Below are 24,770 nucleotides of genomic sequence, written 5' to 3'. Positions count from 1 at the left end.
GAGCTTTTATGGGAGTTTTAAAATAATCCCTTGTTTCTTGTAGATGCAGGGCTGACTTCTCATAAAAAGTAGAGGCATATTTTATTTATGCGGATTGTAGAGTTATAAGTCAGCATCTTACACTAGCCATGACTCTCATGAGAAAGGACATTAATTGAGAAGGAGAGTGAGGCTGAACCGTGTATGGTGACATCTGAGTGGACTTGAATAATGCTGAGAATCTGAGAACCCTAAGGCTTTCTAGGACTTTCTTAGTAATGGAAGCAATTGACCTTCCTGGATTATCCTATAAGTCTTAGTCATTCTGGCAGGTAAACTCCAAATCAACTAGATGAGATGCTGACTGACAAAAAGCATAGCAAAAGAAAGCTATTTATATCAACTACAGTCATGTAAATAATTATAGAAATGGGGACTATACAAGCTATGCATATTTTATTCCTTGTTTGCTACTATTTTCATGAGGAAAAATACAGTTCTATCTATCCATAAAAATCACATGGATATTTAGACATATTGATACTTGTATATATTGAATACTCTCTTTGGACCTCCTTCCCTCTCCCCTTACTATTTTATATAAAGGTGCTTTCATCATGAATGGGTTTATAATTGAGTTTGGGGGGAAAAATATTCAGGTGGCACTGTAATTTTGTTGAAGATTAAATATCATCACCCAGAAATGGATACTGTGATTGTTGCTTAGGGATGGATATAATGACTGTTGGTATCTTGTATCTCCTTTTCTTGGACAAATGATGAGGGCATTTTTGTTTGTATGAAGGATAGCTTCACCTTATTATTGAGAAAAAGTAAAAATACAGAAGTGTATATGTGGCACAGAATAACCAAAGAGGGGAATTATGTCAGTTATGAAGCATTGATCTGTCAGTTCACTATCCAACCTTCTATACTCTAGTTTGAGATATTGGGGCTGGAAGTGTAATTTTCATTTCTTTTCTGCCACTAGGATATCTGTCAGGTTCTTCCAGTAGGAGGCACTGCAGAAAGACTAGAATGCAGGTGAAAAGAGAAAGGAATGTTCTCCCTTTTGTTACTTGCTTTGCTTTTATTTATTTTATTTTTTTAGTTAGTTTTGTTTTTTTCTTTATTGATTAAGGTATTACATATGTGTCTTTATCACCCATTGCCCACCCAACCCCCCACTCATGCCCTCACCTCCCTGTTGTCTGTGTCCATTGGTTAGGCTTATATGCATGCATACAAGTCCTTTGGTTGATCTCTTCTCCTTACCCCCACCCTCCCCCACCTTCCCTCTGAGGTCTGATGGTCTGATCGATGCTTCTCTGTCTCTGGATCTGTTTTTGTTCATCAGTTTCTGTTGTTCATTATATTCCATAAATGAGTGAGATCATGCGATATTAATCTTTCTCTGACTGGCTTATTTCGCTTAGCATAATGCTCTCCAGTTCCATCCATGCTGTTGCAAATGGTATGAATTCCTTCTTTTTTACTGCAGCATAGTATTCCATTGTGTAGAAGCACCACAATTTTTTAATCCACTCATAGGCTGTTTCCAAATCTTAGCTCTGGTAAATTGTGCCACTATGAACATAGGGGTGCATATATCCTTTCTGATTGGTGTTTCTAGTTTCTTGGGATATATTCCTACATTGTAATAATAGTTAATTCAGTCTCCATATTTGGGCACACCCAGAACCAGCCTTATTGTGCCATCCCAAAGGAACCAGTTTCAGCCAAACAGTCTCCTCCTTGTGATTGGGATCCCAAATATACAAGTGTTCTCTCCTGCACCATCCTGAGATACTAGGGGCCTGTGGGGTCTAAGAGGTCTAAGACTCAGCTCTGAGGAGCCCTCTTCTGATTACCTGTGACACCAGTGTCATTCAGGTGGCACCCTGCCCTTGGAAGTCTAATCCCAGCTCTGGGGTTTCCTTCTTTGAGCTGCTACTTCCTAAAAGAGAAGCAGGCCCTGCATTATTAGACTAACTTAATTTTGATAGAAAAGGATAGCAATGAGACAAACGAAAGGACCTTCAAAGGACTTCCACCCCAGCCCCTACTTTTATAGATTAAAATAGCACGAAGTCTCCCAGAAACCAAGAGATTTGGTCTTGAAGTTAATTAATAGGGAAGTTAGATGGAGGTTTCAGTCTCCTCGTGCTTAGTAGAGTGTTGTTTCTATTAAAATCTAATTTGTTTGGCTATAGAATTTTTGCAATTTTTCTAATAAAATCAGGAGTAGTAATTCCAAATTATTTCTTTGTGGGTTAGAGCTGAGAATGATCTCAGTGATGCTTAAGACCAGACAGCAGCTAATGAGGGGTTGATGGATTTGGACAGATTGAAATTCATGCTTTCTTTTACTCCTAGTTCCTGTTTCCCTAAGGCTATTTATTCTTTATGAGGGAAACATGGCTTGCTTTAGATTCAGGAGAGCTGAGGTGATAGAAAGGGAGAATAGTCTCATTTTTTTCAGCTTTACTGAGATATAATTGACAACTAAAATTCCAAGACATTTAAAGTACACACATGATGATTTGATACATATGCATTGTGAAATGATTCCCCTCATTGATTTAGTTAACACATCCATCACCTCATATATAAATACTAGAGGCCCGATGCATGAAATTCGTGCAAGAGTAGGCCCTCGCAGCCCCAGCTGCCTCGGCCCTCGCATCCCTGGCTTCGTTCTGAAGATTGTCTGGAAGGTTGCCCAGATGGTTGTTCTGCTGTTAGTCCATTCAGTCAATTTGCATATTATGCTTTTATTATTATAGATATATATATATTTACCTTTTTGTGTGTGAGGGAGAAAATTCAAGTTCTACTCTCATCAATTTTCAGTTATACAATACAATATTAAACTACAGTCACCATGTTATACATTAGGTCATCAGGCATTATTCATTTCATAACTGAACGTGTGTTGGGTGAGCAGAAAGGAGATGGAGAATTAACTATTTTAATTCAAACTCAAGTTTTTCTTTAGAGCTAGGTGACTGAGGCTGGTCTTCCCCTATCTTCTATCTGTTAGAATCTTCAGGAACACTAACATTGGGGTAGAGGTAACCACTTCATTTCTCTGAATTTAAAGAAATTCTGCTGCCTAGCTTTATGAGACAGATCCAGATAACCATGTTCCTTCTTGTTTTATTTAGTGGTATACTCAGAAAGATAGAAAATACAAGATCTAACCACAGTCATAATATAGAAGGCTGCCTTATAATTACTATGTTTTCTTATAACTTCATGGAATTATGATGAGCATATTATTCTAAAAAGAAAGCTTAATAAGATAAAGCAACACTGTACTACAGTCCAGCTAAAGCTATGTGCACATGCATACATAATTTATGGCCTATGTATAATTCATATGTATATAAACACCATACTTTATTGAGGCAAAATAGCACAGCAAGGTTAAAAACAGATGGTTAAGCTCAATACAGGCTTTACAATGCCACTGGAAGACATTTTACTGGTATAAAGGCCTCCAACATGCTGATATTTACCTATTTATAAATATTTAGACTACTTATATTTTGCTCTCTTGAAAACTAAGCCAAAATAAACATATTTTAAGACAACCTTTGGAATTGTCAGCCTTTCTTATTTTATCTGCTTTGTGGTATATGCTATTCACAATGACAATCAAAATATTGAACAATAAAGGACAAAGATTGGAAATTCACCTTGAATCCATCTTCTTATAAAATTTTTCTCTAATGTACACAAAAGTTATATTTTTATTACATTTACTGGGGTGACATTACTTAATAAGATCTTATAGATTTCAAGTATACATTTCTATGATACATGATCTGTATACTGCATTGTATACCCACCACCCAAAGTCTTACTTTTCAGAAACCTTCAACTTCCAGTTTTGAGGAGTTATATTATTGCTTTTTAGCTCCTATCTGCTTACTAAAAGCTACGTGTTAAAGATTTTCAATTTTGATTTCATGTTCAGAAAAGCATCTATCTACACAAGTCTCAATGCTAATTTTTTTTTAATTCTGAAAATAACTTATATAATACAGGGAGTCCTGTCTGCAAGCTATTCAACACTGCTACTCACTTCCATTGTATCTTTTGAAAGATAAACTATCCAGTATACGAGGTTGAATCCTGCAAAGGCGACTGGGAAGAGAATCCGAGAATACTGGTCTATTTTACTGGTGCCTCCAACGGCTGGAGAGAGTGGTGGGGGTGTGACAGGTGTTGAAGGTAAGATGGGAGCTCTAGTGAGGACTTTGCTGGCTTCAGGGGATGGGACTATTGGCAAGGTCAGGGAGCTGATTCTTTTCTTCAGGTAGTACTTGGAATCAGGATGCTGTAGATAAAAGGCAAATATTCAGCTTAAGTAAGGAATAGAGATCACTTATTTAGATTCATTTTTTCATTATTGATAGATATTTAGTGACTATTTCCCTATGATGTAAAGACAAAAAAAATCAAGTCCTTATAGTATTTGATGGTGTTACTTTTCCAAGAAAGTAGTAAAATAATTTTAAAAAGAAATGATTTGCTTTCGTCCAGCATCTTATAAATTAATACATCAGCAATTAATGATAAGCATGTTCCACATATCAGAAACTGTGTTGAGATTGTACCATTAGGAGGACATGAATAAGGTTGCAAAAGCTTATCCACCCTCTGGTTATGGTTAGGCCTGCTAAGCTTAACTTAAGGGGCTATGAGTTTGGGCAATGAGGGGGGTTTCCATTTGTTATATTTGTTAACATAAGAAAATAATAGCTTGGTTAATTGATACCATACATCTAGATACATTCCCAGCATGCATCATCTTCTTCACACATTCATAAATTGGAACCAGCTGAGATTAAAGAAATATATATATGAAGGTGCTCATATGTGTCAAAAGCCAGAGACAAAGTATAAAACTGCCCTTCGATTGAGTAGGATGACTCTTTGACTGTTCATCCCTTGAAGTACAGCTGCCTCTTCGTTCAGAAGTTCTGTCTTGAGAGCTTTCTGCTTCCCATTCAGAATTTCTCCACTGGTTTCCTTCTATCTCAAGTGACCAGAAAATGATTCACTTACTCCCCTCAGAATTGTCATATCTGGTTTCTCTATCATTAAAATTTCTGTTCTATTGAAATCATAAGACAACCAGTCTTAATCTTGGAAGGAATATTTAGCACATGAATTGATAGATGAGAAAGACAAGGTCCAGATAGGAGAAATACAATTTCCCCTTCCCCTCCCTCCCCCTGTTGCACAGCTGGTGATACATTTCAGTGCTTGTTTCATCCCCAAATTTTCTCATCTCTAGTCTAAGTATTGGGCCTCATTCAGAGATTCCAATCTGTTTGCTTTAGGTTCCTTTTATGCCTTTGAAAACTCGGCGCCTTCCTCTGATTCTTCCCTTTAATTATCTCCATCCTGTAATCCTCACTTGCCTCACAGCCAGGTTGTCCTTGCTGGGCCTCTGCCTTCAAACACTTGCTGTACATCATCCCTGCTCTTCTAAAACCACCTTGTCTCCTCCCTGGCAGCAAAATCACCACTTTGTTGCCTGGCAGGATATACTACTCACGTGGCAGATGCCTGTGGCTTTAGCCAGCAACCCCGCAGCCCCGGGAGAGGGAGCCACCTCCCCTCTGCTGGTTGAGCCACAGGACCAGCGCGACCCACCGAGGTGGTGACATTTGCACTGTGGGAAACAACCGCCCAAAGAGCCTCTCCTCTCTGCATCCCCCTTCTTGAATGTTGCTGTGATTTGTCAGTGAGTATCTAAGTAATCATAGTCTTCATAGAAAGTTCAAGCCCTGTATGCTTTTAGGGGACGTGGGGAAATCTATTTCTTCACCAAAAGCAAAAAAAGAATCTGTGTACTCAAGTCTAATTCGATATGAACGTGGTGAGTTTCAAGCAAGTATCTTTATTTGTTGTCTATTGGCCCAGGATTGTGCTAGCCACTCAGGTCAGAATTAAATAAATCATGGGTCCTGGAGGTAGAAAATAACTTAAAGTATAGATAGACAAGTCTGCTGGTCTAGGACAGGAAATAAGTGATACTTTCTATGAAAAAATATGTGACAGCTGCCCAGCTGGCCTGGATCAGTGGTTGAGCATTGACCTAGGAACCAGGAGGTCCCATTTCAATTCCCGGTCAGGGCACATGCCCAGGTTGCAAGCTCGATCCCCAGGGTGGGGTGTGCAGGAGGCAGCTGATCAATGATTATCTCTCATCATTAATGATTCTCTCTCTCTCTCTCTCCTTCTCCCTTCCTCTCTGAAACCAACAAAAATATATTTTTTTAAAAAATATGTGACAGCTAAGGACCACTGTGCTGAAATTCACCAGACACAGTGTGGATAAGACCAGAATGGTGGTAGTTTGGTCTCCATGGTCTTAGAGAAGACGTATAGCATCATCTTACAAGAGCTTTTATCACATTTCTCACACTTTAATTTGAATTTTCTTTCCGTAAATATTTCATTAATATATTCCTTTTCTGACCCAGCGAAATGTGTCACTGTTTCATTCTCCAAAAAAACGTATCCTCCTCCCAGATGGATGGCACCTTAACGTCTTTTACTCTAGTAACATTTCTAAGGGTCATGATGACGTCACAGGAGGGCGAGCCTTTAGAGCAGATTTTCTTCCTAAATTTGTCTTGACTTTTAATAGAACACATTGCCTCTCTGAAACCTGTATTATTTTTTTCTTTTTTAGGGAGAAAGGGGGCAGGCATTAAAAAGTTTATTGACATGAGAAAGTGATTGTAAAACATAACGTGCCATAAAAATGTAAGGCATTGTTTCATCTCTCCCTTTTTAAGAGATGTGGGGACAAAATTATTTGTCAACTTCTTGGCATTGCCACAGTGTCACAAATGACTTAAAATGAGGTTGCCAAGTACACCTTGTCCAGAGTTAACCAATATCATTCAAGACCACACACCATGAAAATGTTAAGCACAGTGTCATTAGCCTGGAATTAAATGTCCCCTACAATAGGATGCCCCCTTTCCTCATTGTTTTCCCCAAATCATCTCTACGGAGAGTTGCTTACGTGTTAAGAGGACAGGAGGGTCAGAAAGCCCTGGGTTGCAAGTCCATGTATACTACTGAGCTGCTACGACTTAGAAATGCCACAGATTCCATATACTCTCCCTAAGCCTCAATGTACTATCTTTAAAGTTAGGGACAGTGTTCTTTAATTTCTTTGAAAGTGTTCTCTTTCTTTCCTTTAAGAATTTGAGAAAGACTTTTATACACACACACACATACACACACACACTTTGTACACTTTTTGCCTGCCTAGCTGCTCCAGCTCTTTTAGCTATTATAAAATACTTCCCTTTAAATATTATTTCTGTTATGCCTTATCTCCTTTCCTGACATTAATGGTAGATGGCATATTCTTGCCATACATAAGTGTTCCACAGTGCCTGGCTAGTGCATGGAACATAGTATATGCTGAATAAACATATGCTGAATCAACAGATGAATGAATACCTAAACATTTTTCAAGGTTTCTTTCAGTAGACAGGCAAAGAGAAAGGAGCAAAAGGTCTTATGATTATTTTATATTTTAGTATGTTATTTTACATTACGTTATAGGTACCGTATCTAAATGCTTGCTATTGACAAGCACTGCACAGCACTCTGCATGCATTATTTTGTTTATCCCTAGAAGGAATCTATCATGTAATAATGTTATTTTCATTTTAGAGGTGAACAAATGGAGTCTTAAGCAGAAAGCTCACACAAGTAATAAGTGGCAGCACCTGAATTCAATCCCTCTCAGATTCCAAAGATCACACTCAACAATTATTATTTCTTCCCATCAGCTTTATGATTTAGAGCACGGTTTCTCAGCCACAGGGCTATCAACGTTCTGAGTAGGATAAATATTTGTTGTGGGGGACTGTCCTGTACATCATGGGGTGTTGAGCAGCATCTCTGTCCTCTAGCCACAAGATGCCCATAGTACCCCTCCCTCCGCTTCTTCCCAGAGTTATGACAACCATAAATATCTCCAGACCTTACCAATATCCTCTGGGGGGGTCGGGGGCGGGGGGGATTCACCTACCATTGAGAATATCCGCTTTACAGTTACAACTGTCCTACAGCCCAAAGGTGACTGGGGGGATTTCTAACAGGAAGCAAAAACATATGCTCAAGGAAATGCATGACACCTGGCTAAGGCACACGCTGGATAATCAACTCCTGGATAATTGGGAATTCATCATACAGGAGCCTGGACGCCAATTTAGAAGAATCACATTGAATTTCTGAAATGAAAAGAAAGCCAATTTTCCAAGCCATTCAGCTCCAGGTTTTCATCGGACCCCGCCTGCCTGCTCATTGTAAGCTCTGCAGCTTCAGTTGATGGTGAAATAGGCTTTTGTCGGAGTCCAGAGGAGGGCTCAGCTTGGGGCTGTCACAGCTTTGAGTGGAGCACCTGTGGTTTTGAATTCTTCTTCGGCCCCCTGCTGCCGAGTGCCATCCTGCTCTGGGTATTTTAAGAGCACAGCTTTGTTTTAAGTAAGACCATATTGCAAAGATACTTTGAATCAAACTGGACTTTAAGGCCATCAGTATTTGCTGTAGGGATAAGGCATCTGGGGAGTACTTAGAGCAATTCAGATACAATGTTCAGTGAGTCTAACACATTCCAGAGAAGGGGGCAATGGGTTACCTCTCAAGAGAGATTCTAGCTGGGGGCTGCATTACTCAAGGGACTAGCATTGCATCTGCTCCTAGAACAAGCAAAAGAGGGGCATCAAAAATAAGAGAAAATGTTTTTTAAACATTTAGTATTTGACATTTCTTTAAACTGTTCTATTGTATTAACCTATCATATCACTGTGGAGAAAATAAGAACTCCATCCAGTTTTCCTGCATTTATGCTACAGCTGGTAGAACCGAGCTGAACCCAGAACTTCTAGAGAGAAGCAGCTTATTGGCAGCAATCTGGCAGGTCAGAGTGCTAGGGGCATGTCTGGAAACCATATTGGAATGTTTGGAGGGTGAAGAAAGGAATATTAGATGAGGATTTGATAGAAGATATGGGGGGAAAGCTAACCACCCATATCCCTCACCTAATCCACCCCTCCGTCTTTAAAAGTCCAACAACAGCACAGCCATGAGAAGGGGCACCATGATGGTCTTAATTCAACCCTTCATTCTACTGAGAAATGGTGGTACTCAAATCTTGGCAATATTTGGAACAAAGGAGGTAAATCTTTCAGTATTCTGTACTCCATAGGGTCACATGGTAATGGCCCAGCAGACATTCCAACCTTGTAAAGGGAAGAGGCCCTGTTGATGTCACTCATTAATGTATCCTCAGCATTCTACAAAGGATCTGGCACATAAAAGTACTTACAAAAATTCAATGGGTAGATTCTCAATAAATGGGTACTAGGTGAAAAGAAAAATGAATGAATGAATAAACAATGTAATCAGTATAACTATAGCCATTGTCCAGACTAATGACATTTTGGTCAATTTTGTTTGTAGATAATTTACCAAGGACATCATATCTCCTCTGAAAAAGAAAAGCCACATTTGATGCCTTGATGGGGGGTGGGGGGGTTGTGGGGAGGTGATTCTCTTAGGAACAAGTAATGAGGGCTTGGACTTTTAAAATAGTAAGGAAGTTAGCAAAACATTCAAAAAGAGATCAAGGTCCAAACTTGGTTTTGCATGCAGAATAGTATACCTCAAATGCAAGTTCTGAAATACAAAGACAGAAATCGCTCTCTAATGCCTAGATAATCTACCAGATAAAAACAGTAAGGAAAAATACCATATAAATACAAGAGAAATTGTGGATAATTCCTTCTCAAAACCTAAATTAAATAAAATAAAGTCTCCAGTTCCAAATGCCTTAAAAACAGAAAACTACTTAGTCTATAAGTACTTCTGAGGATTTAGTTTTATGCGTTTCTTCCTGTTTGAGTACTGGATTTAAAATGCCTGAATTTCTTGTCATTATCTATAATAACAAAAGCGTAATATGCTAATTAGACTAGATATCCTTCCAGACGACCTTCCAGATGAAGCCAGGGCTGCGAGGGAAGCCTGGGTCCCGGGTGCCAGAGGGAAGCTGGTGCCAGCAGCTGGGGGAAGGAAGGCCTGCTCTTCCATGAATTTCATGCATCGGGCCTCTAGTTATATTGTATTTTAAGGTCAAAATCAGTGATACAGTTTTCTCTACATTTATTATAAGAAGTTGCTTATGAAAAGCAGTGAGTCTTTTAAAATATAAAACTTAGAATCATAAAATATTCAAACTCTTATTTCATTTCAGCTTCACCATTGGCATGCTATTTCAATGTCCAAGTTACTCAAGTAATGTTATTTTGATTACAACTGGATAGGCATTTTTAAATGTCATGATATTTGAAAGGAAAAAATGACCTAGCAATCATAATATACCATTGTGTTGTATAATTTTTGTTCTGCTATGTTGTATAAGACAAGCGTCCAAGTTTTGACATAAATAAATAAAATGTAAATATTCTATGTAATCATCTATATTTATTTTTGACATCTACAAGATTTGTATTGGTAAGTTTAATTTTTGTTTTTATTTTTATGCTTTGACCTAGCCTTTCAGAAATGAAATTCTTCTTTACATTGCCTTAAATATTTTAAGTAGAGCCAGGTTTAGAAATATATTATTCATAAGAAACACGTCAACTTTCCAAAAAAGGTACTTTGAGTTGATGTAAATGCAATATTGTAACCAGCTTCCCAAAGGATTGCAGAAGATAGTTTATATGAAGGCCTGAGATCTTAAATTTAATCTTATTAATAAATTATACCTTTAAAATAAAGGCTAAAGGAATAGTAACCATACTTTCTCCAAGGATTTAAAATCATATTCCTCTCAGTAATATATATTTCAAAAGAGTTAAAGAAGTTGGTCTTCCTTTTTATTTCTACATTAGATCAATGAGCATGTTCAAAGTCATCAGAGTTATTTTTTTACCCTGTTTCTCATGAATTTCTCTTTTAATTTTTACCATTTCTCAAGTAATGAACTGTTAAACTGAATTCTTATAAACATTAATTCTTCCTTTATGGATGTATGTTAATATATAACCTTTGGACAATATTTTGATTATATATCTATGTAAATACAGATGGTTTATAGCATAATCACTTATTTTTACTAACATAAAATAATTCTCAAAAACATTTGGAATTTATTTTTTTGAAAAAAGTGATTTTCAAGTGTTTTGGGCTAAATCTTCAGACTAACATTTTTGTTATAAAATTTATATTTTTATCACCTTTCAAAACATATCTACATTAAAAAAACACACATAAACATCATTATGTCAAGGGAAGAATTTTGGGAATGACCTCACCTACATTCTGAAAACATTGTGTTTCAGTGTTTGAGGAATTGCTGGGGAGGGGAGGGCCTCTGTACAGTTTGTGGATATCAAGAGTTCTAAAATCAACTTCTAGTTTTTCTACCAACTAGTAACTAATAATTTCCTCTGTTTTCAATTTGTAAGTGAAAATCATTGGACTATATTACATGACCTGTTTTTTAGTTAGTGATAATTCAAGAAAAAATATTTACATTATATATTTCCATTTATCATGGGAATAGCCTGATTTTATTCCTTGAAGAAAATTTAAATTCTCAAACAAGTTTCTTAGTTTATTAAAGAGAAAAGTTTAAGTAAAAAATTATCATTCTTTAGCTGATAGATGCCTGAGTATTTGAGAAGTAGAGTACACATAGCCTTATAATTTTTATCATAAAAATTAACCAAGAATTAGCTGGACTGTATGTGGTTCTACAGAATGTTCAAGAGAATTGATCAATTACAAGGAAATTTTCAGTTGAAATATCTACATTACTAAATTTTATAGAGCAAAATTTTTCTCTTTTCAGGAGTCACTGTTTTGACTTTGTATTCATACAAAAATGTATACTTGTCAATTCTATAATCCATTTAAAAAGTTTGTGCAACTTAATTGTTGAGAGAATTCACTGATACGTAAAGTTGAAATTTAGGGACACATTTATGGCCCTTGAATTATTAATGCTGTCATTTGTTTCTTACTCAAAGCACCTTTGGGGACCAGAGCTTAGCCACCGCAAGTCTAAACTGAATTGTATAGGTATTTCTCACTGAGCATAAGTCTTTGACTAAAACCATACGTATATCAATGTTTTCATATATGAATATGAGAATGTTTTCATATGCTTCAAAACCTTGACTCAGCATTCACAGAACCTAATACTCACATCCTGTCCTCATTTATGAAACCAGCAAGCAGATTTCCAATAAAAATTGTCCATTCCTTCAGAGTCCCTGTTTATTTCCTTCCGGCTCTGAAGTCTCAAAGGCTCATTAAAAACATTATTTTTTTTTTTACTTTATTCTCCCTAGTTGGTTTAAGCGAACCTGTCCAAAGCAAGCATCTAAAGGCTAAGAAGAATTTTCTTGTCGCTGAGAGCTTGGGACCTGCCAGTACCAATGAGGGTGATGAAAGAGACATGCCAAAAGTTCAAGTCAAAGGTAAGTGAAGGATTGTTACTTGGCTTTTTTCTGTGAAATTAGAAAAGAAGTTGGCCTGGAACTAGGCTTATGTAACTCGTGCTCAACTAGTACTACTTTTGGACTATTTTGTTATTTGTGATCACCGTTTGGATTACCTTTTTTATGTGGTGGGTAAGATTAGTAAAATAAACAATTACCAAGACAATTTCAGTTTCCAAGGGTTCCATTGCTTTTGATATTGTCGCCGGGGGTGAGGCTGCAGTCTGTGTCTTTCTTTTGGCCTTTTGTGTCTGAAGATTGGTGAAGTAGTTGACAGCTGCGAACTCAATAAGAGCAGAGAAGACAAAAGCGAAGCACACAGCTATGAACCAGTCCATGGCGGTTGCATAGGACACTTTGGGCAAGGAGTGCCGGGCACTGATGCTTAAAGTGGTCATGGTCAAAACAGTGGTGATCCCTGAAATGAAAAAGAATGAGAAATGCAGTATTAGCATTTAGAATCCAATAAAAAGATGAAATGAGAACATGTTGTTGGCGAGGATTAAACACTCTCCAAATGTAATTTTTGTTATTGTTTCATTGCTTTATAATTGTTCACAATTATTATGATAGGTATTATCATTTTTGTATCCGTTCATACCTAGTGCAGTGACCTGTACATTATAATAACTCAAAACATATTTTTTGAATTGATTTAGCTTAACTGTTATAAAATCTAAGTCATGAAAAATTTTAGTTGTTTACTTCTTTAGAAAACTTAAAGTATATTATCACTAAAGTAATAAAACCTTGAACTTCTGATCAATTTTAATAGCTGATAATATCTTTGATCATATTTAAGAACTCTGTCTGGTATCTATACTAATAAAAGGGTAATATGCTAATTGAACCAGACATCTTCCGGACATCCTTACAGACGTTCTTCCGGACAAAGCCACGGTGGTGGGGGCCAAGGCAGAGGCAGTTAGGGGCGCTCAGGGTGACAGGGGAGAGCAGTTAGGGGCAATCAGGCAGGCAGGCAGGTGAACGGTTAGGAGCCGATGGTCCTGGATTGAGAGAAGAATGTCTGACTGCTGGTTTAGGCCCAATCCCTTATTCCCTGAGGGGTCCCAGATTGGAGAGGGTGTAGGCTGGGCTGAGGAACACTCCCTCCCCCCCAACATGAATTTTGTGCACCGGGCCTCTAGTGAATAATACTCATAAATTGGGTTTCTCAAGTTTTTTAATATTTCTAGCTTGGTTTTATAAAGTAAAGTACTTTCTCACAAGAAAATAATTTTTATATTCATCTGCCAGCAGCTTTCTTTCCTGAATTCTGAGTTGGAGAATTTATATAATTTGAATATGGTCAACATTGTAATATAGCTATTATTTTATAATTTGTATAAAGAGATCTATTTTAATATAGTAAATTAAAAAAGTCAAAAGTCATCTGATATTTCAGTTCAACTTTGGTCTTCCTCAGAAACTGCCAAATTGGTAGTCATAACAATTCATAAAAGGTTAATATTGTTAGTGCTGATATTTTCTGTTATATCTCATTTTACTTTCTTTCATCAAAACTAGTGGTGGTTCTATTCATCATAAATAGGACTAAACATTTAGGTTGAAACATGGGAAATTAGTAATACTTAACTATTTTTAGACATAGAAAAAGAGCAATTTTTTATGGTTCAACCTAATAAAAGTGAGATACAGTGTATATGATATAGGTTCAATAACTTAGCCTTTTTATGGATTTACATTTAGGTTTTAACTTTCGGCACTCTCTTGGTTCTGAAAAATAAAGTAAAGATTTTTTTTTAAACCCTACTAAGTAGGACATATGAAAGTCACAGGAAACCAGCCAGAATTCTCACTGAGACAAATTTTTTGTTGATTCACCACACAGCTTGTAATAAGATAAGGGTCATTTTACCTGATACATGTGTCTGAATGAGATACGCATCTATTTCCTTTGTGGACTGAAAAAGTGCACTGGTGTGAATATTTCCCTAAAATACCCAAGGCATGAGAGCTGGAGGATGAATGGAAATAGAGTCCAAAGAGTGAAGCATACCAAAGACAGTTCTGGCGGGAACAGACTCCTTATTAATCCAGAAAGACACCTGGGAAAGAATGACGGTCATAATGCAAGGTGTATATATCTGAATCATGAAGTAGCCCATCTTCCTTTGCAAATGGAAATTAACTGTCATTATTACGTATTCACCTGTTGGAAGACACATACATCAGTATTATTTCTGTTGATAGTGTGTAAAAAGAATACAGCTGGGAATAAACCTCTCAGGTTTTTAAATTAACATGGGCCAGGAGAAAATAAGCAAAGGCATATTTTAATGAATGACAAATGCATTAATCATCAGATGATAGATACATCTGCTCACTGTTTTCAGTGGGGTTCTTTGTGTTATTTGCATCCAAAACTATTCATTTCAAGGATATACAAATTTTTACATGCACATGGTTGCAAAATCAATTTTAAAGAAAACTACTCATCACTTCAAAACATCAAGCTTATCTGAGGATGGCTAATGCAAAGGAAGAAGAAATAGATATTTTGAAGATGCCCCTGGAGTCACTCTGCATCCATGCATTGGTCAAATTCTCACCTGTGTTAGATTTAATCGTCTCACTCGATGCTGTCTGTCCAATCAGATCATACTGGAGGAGGCTCGAAGATTCCTCTGGGACTTCGACTGAGTAAAGTGGTCCTTTTTTCCATGTGTATATGATTTCACTTTTGGGGTAGGCATCTGCATTTTTTAAACAAATTAAACATAATAGTGAATCTGACTAGTAGTGGATTTTCCTTTCAAAGCAAATTTTGTTCGTATAAAAAGGAAATACAGACATGAACTTTCTTTACTGCTTTTCTTTAATCTGAGTAACTGAGAGCTCTGACGGTGACAGATATGATTAAGTAAGTATATTCCAGGAATCACACTTTGAATGTCATAGTTATATTTCTCTTTTGCTTTCTAGTCTCTGACTAAAACCAAATAATGGCATATTTTAATGCAGTTTTTGACTCTTAGAAGCATTTTGTAACTTACAACTCCCAAACTTGAGTGGGCAAGCATGCCCATCCATTGGAAAGTTAACCAGCCTCATAGGACAGTCGGCATTGATGGTAAGCCTAGGAACATTGAAGTGAAAGGTTCTGAGTTAGTATGATGGACACATGAGTTGGGCAGAGGCAGTAGAATTGGTAAAAAAAAACCTTACCTCATGGTGTAGAGAATGGTTCCGTTCTGCATTATTCTGAAGAGTTTATTAGGAGTTGTCATATTGTGAGCAATTGATTTTTTGCCATTCCTGAAAAAAGTGTCAGGTGTCCAGATTTTACTGACCATCAAGTTATTCAAACTCAGAATCTCAGTTGGCCCTCTAAACTTCAACCTCTCATCAGTCCAAGTCTGCCGGAAGAAAACATCCATGGTATACTCCTAAGAGAAAATAAGATATTTATGCAGGCTGGGCAGATGGTTTATTAGAATAGTTTATTCACCAGCTTATCTACCCAATCCTAAAACTTAAGGAACAAAGCAACTTTTTATGGCAATAACCTATCAGGAAAGTTAAAATTTCAGTGAACTGTTATTTTTCTCCAAGTTTGTATTATCATATAAGATAGTGCTGTGCTGTGCAAATTTCCCTCCTTAACGTTGACCATCCTCAACATACTTCTGTTTCTGTCACCCATCTCTTCACTATCAACTTTTCAATACCTCCATCCTTAATTTAGAAGAAAAATATGAAAAGATAAACACTTTAGGTTTTGTGCTGCCCTCCTTGCCATCAATTAGGCTAACCATTCCCCTTAGCAATTCATTCACCTTCAAAGGTGTCTGCGAGCATCATGATAACATTTAGTTCCAAGGATAAAATTTACTTGATGAGCAGGCTCTTACTGCACATCATAATTATTTTATATGTTTTCAGAGAACATAAAAGCAAATGTTACCATGAATAATCAGAATGAATATTATTCAAGTATGCACAATAATAATTATGAGTTTTAATGGGTGGCTTTTATTAAATAACATTAAGATACTAAGAATTATGATAAGGGTTATTGCAAAAGTCAATGATAAATAACAATGTAATTATATCAAAATATTGACAATAATTGCTTTGCTTACTTTATGTGTTCTTTTACTAGACCTATTACTACAAATGGTGATTATATTTTAAAATCTAATTTGACACAATAGATTCATATAATAATGATTCAGGCTATAACAAGGCTCTATTGTACAAAAAGAAAGGAGACAAATGCAAAAAGTTCCAAGTATCCCCAGATATCAAATAATACAGTAGAATATGGTTGTTCTTACTTATACATAGGTGACTCAGTACACAAATGAAAAATATGGTAGTGAAATAATTGAAGATTCTGATCTTAAGACATTTGCCTCTTAAATAAAGTCCCTATCTCCTCATCGTTCTTATTTTCTTTCTTTTAATTTTTTCCTCTTTTATTTCTGCCTTTTTCTTCCTTCCTTTTCTTCTTTTTTCTTTTCTTGTCAACTCAAAAAGCAGACCATGAAAAAGTCTCTAACAACTGTTTATCTAAAATTATATTTCCCTAATAAAATGCAATGAGGCACTTCTTTATGAAGTTATGCTCATTTCAGTTTTAGTATTTATATTTTACTTTTAGGAGGAAATTCTACCTAAGAACTATGACAGCATATTATAGTCTACTTTGTTCTAGGAGGCTAGGTCAGGTTTTCATTGCCACTTACTATAAATATCCTATGATGAATACTGCCATCTGTACCTGGAGCAGAGGCCCCAGAACACCTACTGGTCTATTCACTACATAAAAGGTAGACAGCACTAGCCTTTCCAAGTGACTCCCTTCACTCTTTAATTAAATATACTAGAAATGATGTGCTACAAAAAAAATCTATGTTTTAACTTTCATGGATATTCTCAATATACTCTGACATGGTACCTTTGCTGGTTTTTCGTTTTGCTACTCCAAACATTTACTAAGACTTCATAAAGATGTGAAAGATCTTCTCTTTGTAGGGAAGAATCAGCGCATGACATGTGGATGGAAGAGGGGAGAGGAGGTCCAATTATAAAATCCCTCAGATTAAAGTGCTCAAGCAAAGCCCTTGGTGAAGGAGGTTAAGCCAGGAATCTGCTCTAATGGCCATGCCCTCCCAGCATGAGTTCACATGGTGCATTATGGTGCTTGGTAACTGCCTGTTATCATTAGTTCTGGGTCCTGGTCCTCTCTCCCCCTAAGTCAAGTTGCCCTCCTCACTCAGAACTCACTCACCATCTCCACATCTGACACGGGCCCAAAACTGGTCACGTAAATGTCTGTTTTGACTTCAGTGACAGCACCTGAAATTAGCCCAGAAGGATGGGGGCAGTTATCACCAGGGAAGTTGAAGGATCTGAATTTAATGACTCTACAGCAAAGCCCCTTCTCACAGCTGGTATCTCCAACCCATCCTAAAGTCCCAGTAGTTGGGTCCTTGAATTTTTCAACTCTAAAAATTCATACCAGTTGCCTTATTTTGAATTTAATCTGGTCAATTTGAGGAATTTAAGGAAAAGAACTAGGGGAGAACTCTAAAAAAAAAACACAAAAAACTAATTGATAGATTTAATGGGACAAATGCTATGAAAACAGTGTTTCACATGGACAATCTCATTCAACACTTACACAACTCTATCAGGTAAGCACTGTTCATACACTCACACCACAGTTGAGGAAATTAAGGCTGAAAGAGTTCAAATAACTCACATATAAGATCTCTAATTGAAGAGGGGCAGATAGTGGATGGGAATACACACATGGCCTCTCTCCAGGACCCCTGCCTTGGAATGGCAGTAAGGGGGGAGTACAGATGCTTGGTCTACTAAAGGATATTGCCTCTCACCTCCAAATCCCGGCCGTAGCCGATTGTCATAGCCTTCAAGCAAGTTATCCAGGATGCGACTGATGTTCTTGGAGTAGGTGTTTCCTTCATCTTCAAAGTCCCCTTGGACATTTTCTACCCTGTGAGTAGACAGTCAATGATCCTCACTCCCAGCCTCAGAGAATATGTGCTGCTCAATCACCTGTGTCTTCCCCACCATGGCCAATGCCACACCACCCAGGCTTCTTTCGTGGTTTGGTATAGAAGCCACCCAATGGGCGTGTGTTTCTCCTTTCCTCTGAGCTAAAAGGAAAAAATCAGGAAGAAGATTTTACTCACCATAAAATAATGTACAGCCAGGGCAGAGGTGATGCCATTCTGCAGTGCCCTGTAATGCCCACTTCTCCTTCCTCCTGGTTTGTCTTCCCCAGCAACCAGTTCCCCTTTGCCAATCAACTAGAGCAACCTTCTGGACCCCCTCATGTCTCTTTTCCTTGTTTGCATCCAGCCAGTAATCCAGTAGATGCTGAGGTTGCCAGACAAGTTTTGAGGGGGTCCCCCTTGTTCTTTTTTCACGTGGAACACGGTGGTTTGTATTCTCAGACTACGTTCTGATGGACACCCAGCCTCCTCCGCCTGACTGGTTTGGGAAATGAGCGTCGGCAGGGACAGGACAGTGCATGGTTGGAGAGCAGTGACAATAATCGAATAAGGCATTAGGGGAGATTGGAAGGAAGAATCCACTGCTAGTTTTGGCAGGGAGCTAGCAGAGCCCTGTGAGAAAATCTGGAAAGCAGTGGCATCTTGCTGATTGAGATTATGTTCCAATGGGCTTAGCATTTATTATTTCTATGGTTCACAGAAGGATTCCTACACAGCTCTTCCTGCTTAAAAAGTCTAGTGATATTGGGATTCTCTTAGGTTCTCTTTCTGATTTCATCAGCTTTCTTGCGTCAAACACACCTCTCGTGTGTTTAAAAATTGTCCTTGATTGTTCATTGAAAAAAACTTATAACCCAGCAGAACAAATCCTGGCCATCTTGCTGTTGGGATAGTGTTTTATTAATTAATTTATTTATTTATTTATGTTTTGTTTTGTTTTCTTCAAGTACTTTGCTGATCTTTCCTGTTAAAGGTGTGTCATCTCAAGCTAAGATATATAAATAGATCCTACCATTATCTTTAGAAACCTGGCCAGCTTCATGAATGGTGCCTGTAAGAGACAATGTCTGGAAATAGCTGAGTAAGATTCTCCAGGTAGAAATGCTGTAAGAATAAAGCATCTGTAGACATGGTTAATGATGATGTTGCTGGTACTGTCTTACTGGGCTTGCCACGGGCATTTGAACCCAAGAAATAGCATTTTTACCAGTCTGGTAGGAGCATGATAGAGTAAAAGAAGTCTCTTTAAGCCTTAAAATTTCATCTTTAAAGTAAAAAGTAATCACAATAAAGGAAAGCATTAATATTACACATTGATTATTATATATTAATTTTATATATTAATATGTATGTATTAATTCAGAAACATAAGAAGAAGAGGAAAATATGTCACTTCACCATCCTCCTGTCAAATCAAATTCACTCACTATCCACCTAATTTACCCAAGTCTGTACTTTCAGACCTAAATTCTATTAAGGCAATGGCAACTATTGCATACATGTAACACAATCTTAGAGTCATTTCTGAAGACATAAGTCATTTGAAGAGCATTTCAAGACATTATCTATAACCAAAAAGAAACAACAGAAACAGGAAGGATGCCAGATTTTCTATGAATAGTTTTTTAAATTAAATTTATTGGAGTGACATTGGTTAATAAGATTATATAAAGTGGACATTTCTGAGATTCATGACCTGTATATTGCATTGTGTGCCCACCTCCCAAAGTCAAATCATCTTCTGTCACCATGTATTGTGCCCTCTTTACCCTTTACTACCCCACCCCTCCCTCTGGTAACCACCGTACTGCTGTGTCTATGAGTTTCAGTTTTATATCTCACATATGAGTGAAATCATGTGGTTCTTAGCTTTCTCTGACTAATTTATTTTGCTTACATGATATTCTCAAGGTTCATTTGTGCATGGGTGGGGTCCCTAGTCCTGGCCAGCGGTCAGGGCCGATCAGGGCCAGACCGATTGGGGCCTGCTGGCCGGGGGAAGGGATGGGGCACAGGAGGTTGGCCGCCGGCCCCCAAGGAGGGAGCCGGCCCTTGGCCCCACTGGGAATGGGGCCGTATCTGCCACCATCCACCCATGGTTCCCCATCCCAGCCTGGGTCCAAAGGCCCCGGAGAGGTTGGGAGAGGAGGCGATGATCCCTGGGCCGGGTGCGGAAGGGAGCAGCTTCTGCATTGAGTGTCTGCCCCCTGGTGGTCAGTGCATGTCATGTGACTGGTCGACTGGTTGTTCTGGTTGTTCCAGTCATTCCAGTCATTCAGTCTTAATGGTCACTTAGGCTTTTATATATATAGGTATATATATAATCTCACATCTTCTTTATCAAGTCCTTCAAGTCCTCTATCAAAGGACACTTCATTTGTTTCCATGTCTTGGCCACTGTGAATAGTGCTGCAATGAACAGAGGAATGCATATTCTTTGCAAATAAATCTTTTCAAAATTTTTAAGTAGTTACCTAGAAGAGGGGTTGCTAAGTTATATGGTAATTCTATTCTTAATTTTTTGAGGAACCACCAGATTGTCTCCCATAGTAGCTGTACCAGTTTACGTTCCCACCAGCAGTGAATAAGTGTTCCTTTTTCTCCACAACCTCTTGTCTTATTGATAATAATCATTCTAACAAGTATGAGGTGGTATCTCATTGTAATTTTGATTTGCAAATTTTAATAACTAGTGAAGTTGAGTATATTTTCATATCTGTTGGTCATTGGTATGTCTTCTTGGGAGAGGAGTCTGTTCAGGTCCCCTGCCAATTTTTTCATTGAATTTTTTGTTTGTTTCATGTTGAGTTGTATGAGTTCTTTATAGATTTTGGACATTAACCCCTTGTCGGAGCTGTTTTTTGCAAATATTTTCTCCCACTAGGTTGGTTGCCTTTTTGTTTTGTTAGCAGTTTCTTTTGCTGTTCAGAATATTTTTAGTTTGATATAGTCCCATTTATTTATATTTGCCTTAACTTCCCTTGCTTTTGGAAATTCATAAAATCTTCTCTGAGACCAAGGTCCATAAGTTTAGTATCTATGTTTTATTCTATATACTTTATTGTTTCTGATCTTATATTTAGGTCTTTGATCCATTTTGAATTAATTTTTGTACATGGGGACAAACTGTAATCTAGTTTCATTCATTTACATGTGGCTTGCCAATTCTCCAAGCATCACTATAATCATTATTGTCATCATCATTTTTAGGCAAATCAAATCTTTTCTCTCCAGCACTAGAAATGGAGTTTAAAAAAATTATAGAGTTCGGTCTCTGTATGAATTAAGGCTGCTGGTTGTTGTGGACGGCCTGTTTTGCCATGTTCATGCAACATGAGAAATAGCTGTAGAGAAATAAAAAACAGAAATGCAGCATTTGTACAGGATGAAGCAGAGACACATCACTACACCCCCCTCCCACCCCCCGCCAAAAAAAAACAAAAACAAAAAAACCTGAGCTAGCAGCTGCCTGTATTTCTGACGGCCTCCCTGATTCTGTTCCTTCATAGTAGAGGTCTCATTTCTGCCCTGCAGTTCCCTCAAAAGCACTGTGTCCTCCTTATACACCCCTCTTCTTTTTCACTCCAGATAAGTGAGTTAGTGTCACTAGCTCCTAAAAGGAGCCACTTAATTCAGGAGACTATATCCTGAACTTAAAAGCAAAACTTCAGGCTATGAAGATACAGCTTGACTCCTGGTTACACTGCATGACTGACTGCAGAGCCCACCTAGGGAAGGTTGAATCTTGAGTGTATTCCCTGGGCTTTCTAGAAGGGCTCGAACATTGCATCTACTTGATCTCACTGCCTAATGAATCTCTCACAGCTCCAAGGAGTGGAAAGCATTTTAAGTAGCCTGCATGAACTCTTTCCGGCCACTAGGGGACCACTGAGCATCATCTTCCAGCAGCAGTGCCACCCACATCCCAGAATCTGTTTGCCTATTTATCAGGTGCTTGGAGAACGGGACAGGGGACGGAATTTTGGGTCCAAGCCCAGTGATGAGCTCTGGGGAAATGCTGTAGAAGAGCAAGCAGAATGGATGTCTATGAACATGAATTCTGTCGGACTTGGGATAAGATATAAATCCCAAACCTACTGCCATGTGAAGGGATATTCTCAAAGCACGATTCAAATAAAAGTTTTGAAACTGTCATGAAAAGGGCAGAGGCCTTCATGAGAATAATGGTATCCTTCATATTATCATGTTACATGACTTAATAGTTCCTCTCAGGATAAAACATTGAGAGCATTGCTATTTATATAGAAGTGATTTAACCTGGGAGAGAAAAAAATAAGCGATACTGGGGGGCTCTTCAGAGAAGAGGCTAATAGGTGTTTGATGCCTACTTGAAGCTAAAGACTCATCAGGGACTAATGATGTTGCGCGCGCGCACACACACACACACACACACACACACACACACACACGCAGAGAAACCCAACAAAACAAAAAAAATCACAACCCTCTCCGCCCCCGCAAATACAAACACACACACACACACACACACACACACACACACACACAGAAACCCAACAAAACAAAAAAAATCACAACCCTCTCCGCCCCCGCAAACACACACACACACACACACACACACACACACACACACACACACCTGGCAAAGCTCTGTAACAAAACCTGACCATCAAAGAAACAATTAATTATTTTACAATAGACTTGTAACAGGCTTTTGGAGAGAGCATGCCAGGAGTGGAGCATCTGAGACAGGGGTGGGCAAACTTTTTGACTCGAGGGCCACAATGGGTTCTTAAACTGGACCGGAGGGCCGGAACAAAAGCATGGATGGAGTGTTTGTGTGAACTAATATAAATTCAAAGTAAACATCATTACATAAAAGGGTACGGTCTTTTTTTTCAATAGTTTTATCCATTTCAAATGGGCCGGATCCGGCCCGCGGGCCGTGGTTTGCCCACGGCTGACTGAGATGTCAGAATTAAAAGAGCCGCCCAGCTCTGTGGACTTGCTGTGAGCTCTTTGTTGCTGCTGCCTGTTTGGTTATTACAGCGCTCTATCAGTAAGAGATGTTAGATGTAAACCGAGAAGACCCAGCTTGCAACGGCATAAACAAAACGGTTTACTCTTCTCACAGAAAAGGATGGAGCAGGCAGATCCTGGCTTCGGCAGCTAAGCAGCCACAGCGCTGACATGGCTGGAGTTCAGGTCGCCCTCGTTGTGGTTCAGGGAGGCCACCTCAGTCTCAGGGAGGCCATCCTGTCTGCATCCCACAGAGGAGGGGAAAGGACTGAGTCACGTGACTATCTCTCTCAACACAGAGGAGTTTACGAGGTTGTAATATATCCCTTGCTCTCTGAATCAGGGAATGAATATACACAGATACATGTCCAGGTGAATCCTACAAAAATCTTTTGACACTTGCTATAGAAAGCTAGGAAATTGGGCTAATTTCAGTAGCAAGGAATCTTCTTTTCTGTTCTTTTTTGTTCGTTTGTTTTTTGTCTGTCTGTTTTAATCCTTTATACTATAGGTGGGTAAGAAGGATGAATGATAAGTTGGGCAGCTAAGAGGTCTGTCACAGGCAGGGAATTCCCTCTAGGTAGATTTATTTCAAGAAGATATGCCTTACTCCTGCTTGAAGGCTTAGAGGGTAGAGTACAGGTCACATTTCTATTACTACTGGGACACTCCGCTTTTAGCTAGCCAAAATCCCCAAAAATGTGTGCCAAAGCCTGTGAGAATTGTGAGAAATATTTTCTCAATATACATTTTGTATTATAATCTTTTAAAATATCTCTATATAAAAAACCCTAAGCGACCATTATGACTGAACGACTGGAATGACTAGAACTACCAGTTGACCATTAGCTATGATGTGCAATGACCACTAGGGGGCAGATGTTCAACACAGGAGCTGCCCTCTGGTGGTCAGTGCACTCCCACAGCCAACCTCCTGTGGCCCCTCCCCCCGGCCAGTCGGCCCCCTGATAGGCCTCAATCGCCAGCCAGGCTGAGAGACCCCACCTGTATATGAATTCGTGCACTGGGCCTCTAGTTTTTAAAATAATCAGCTAAATTCATTGTCATCTAATATGGGTAATCTAGCCACTATACACATAAGGACTGATAGAGGGATTTGACATTCAGTTAAAGCATGTAGGCCATCAGAGGCCTGGATAGTGGAATCCCATTAGTGTTGTTCCTCTCAGAGTCACTCTTCTTGGGTTACATCTCTAATTTATAA

At 38.4% G+C, this 24,770-nt stretch overlaps 1 protein-coding gene across 2 annotated transcripts; it reads right to left on the bottom strand.

The window, feature by feature from the left end:
• Nucleotides 1-3,120: 3,120 nt before the first annotated feature.
• GABRA6 (gamma-aminobutyric acid type A receptor subunit alpha6) lies at nucleotides 3,121-19,103 on the bottom strand. Of its 2 annotated transcripts, none has more exons than XM_059699118.1 (9): nucleotides 18,725-19,103; nucleotides 18,407-18,525; nucleotides 17,797-17,864; nucleotides 15,729-15,919; nucleotides 15,557-15,639; nucleotides 15,113-15,256; nucleotides 14,560-14,712; nucleotides 12,698-12,957; nucleotides 3,121-4,324 (listed from the first exon to the last, which is right to left on the bottom strand). In XM_059699118.1, the coding sequence occupies exons 1-9, from the start codon at nucleotides 18,760-18,762 to the stop codon at nucleotides 4,049-4,051; spliced, it is 1,332 nt and encodes a 443-aa protein (XP_059555101.1). In that variant the 5' UTR covers nucleotides 18,763-19,103; the 3' UTR covers nucleotides 3,121-4,048. The 2 variants fall into 2 exon arrangements, with proteins under 2 accessions (XP_059555101.1, XP_059555100.1); XM_059699117.1 differs by having other exon boundaries at nucleotides 15,729-15,949; nucleotides 18,725-19,101.
• Nucleotides 19,104-24,770: the final 5,667 nt, after the last annotated feature.

This window comes from Myotis daubentonii, chromosome 5, assembly GCF_963259705.1.
Source record: "Myotis daubentonii chromosome 5, mMyoDau2.1, whole genome shotgun sequence".
Classification (NCBI taxonomy): Eukaryota; Metazoa; Chordata; class Mammalia; order Chiroptera; family Vespertilionidae; genus Myotis; species Myotis daubentonii.
This window is presented reverse-complemented; position numbering and strand designations above follow the sequence as displayed.

What these genes read in the sequence shown, in the direction of transcription:
- GABRA6 (XM_059699117.1), bottom strand. Translation starts at nt 18,762, where the DNA reads ATGGCATCACCTCTGCCCTGGCTGTACATTATTTTATG. An exon ending in ACCATTCTCTACACCATGAG is followed by an intron (nt 15,640 to 15,728) that starts GTAAGGTTTTTT and finishes CAATGTTCCTAG; the next exon opens with GCTTACCATCAATGCCGACT. An exon ending in TGGAAACTGAAATTGTCTTG is followed by an intron (nt 4,325 to 12,697) that starts GTAATTGTTTAT and finishes TTTTATCTACAG; the next exon opens with CATCCTGATTCCAAGTACTA.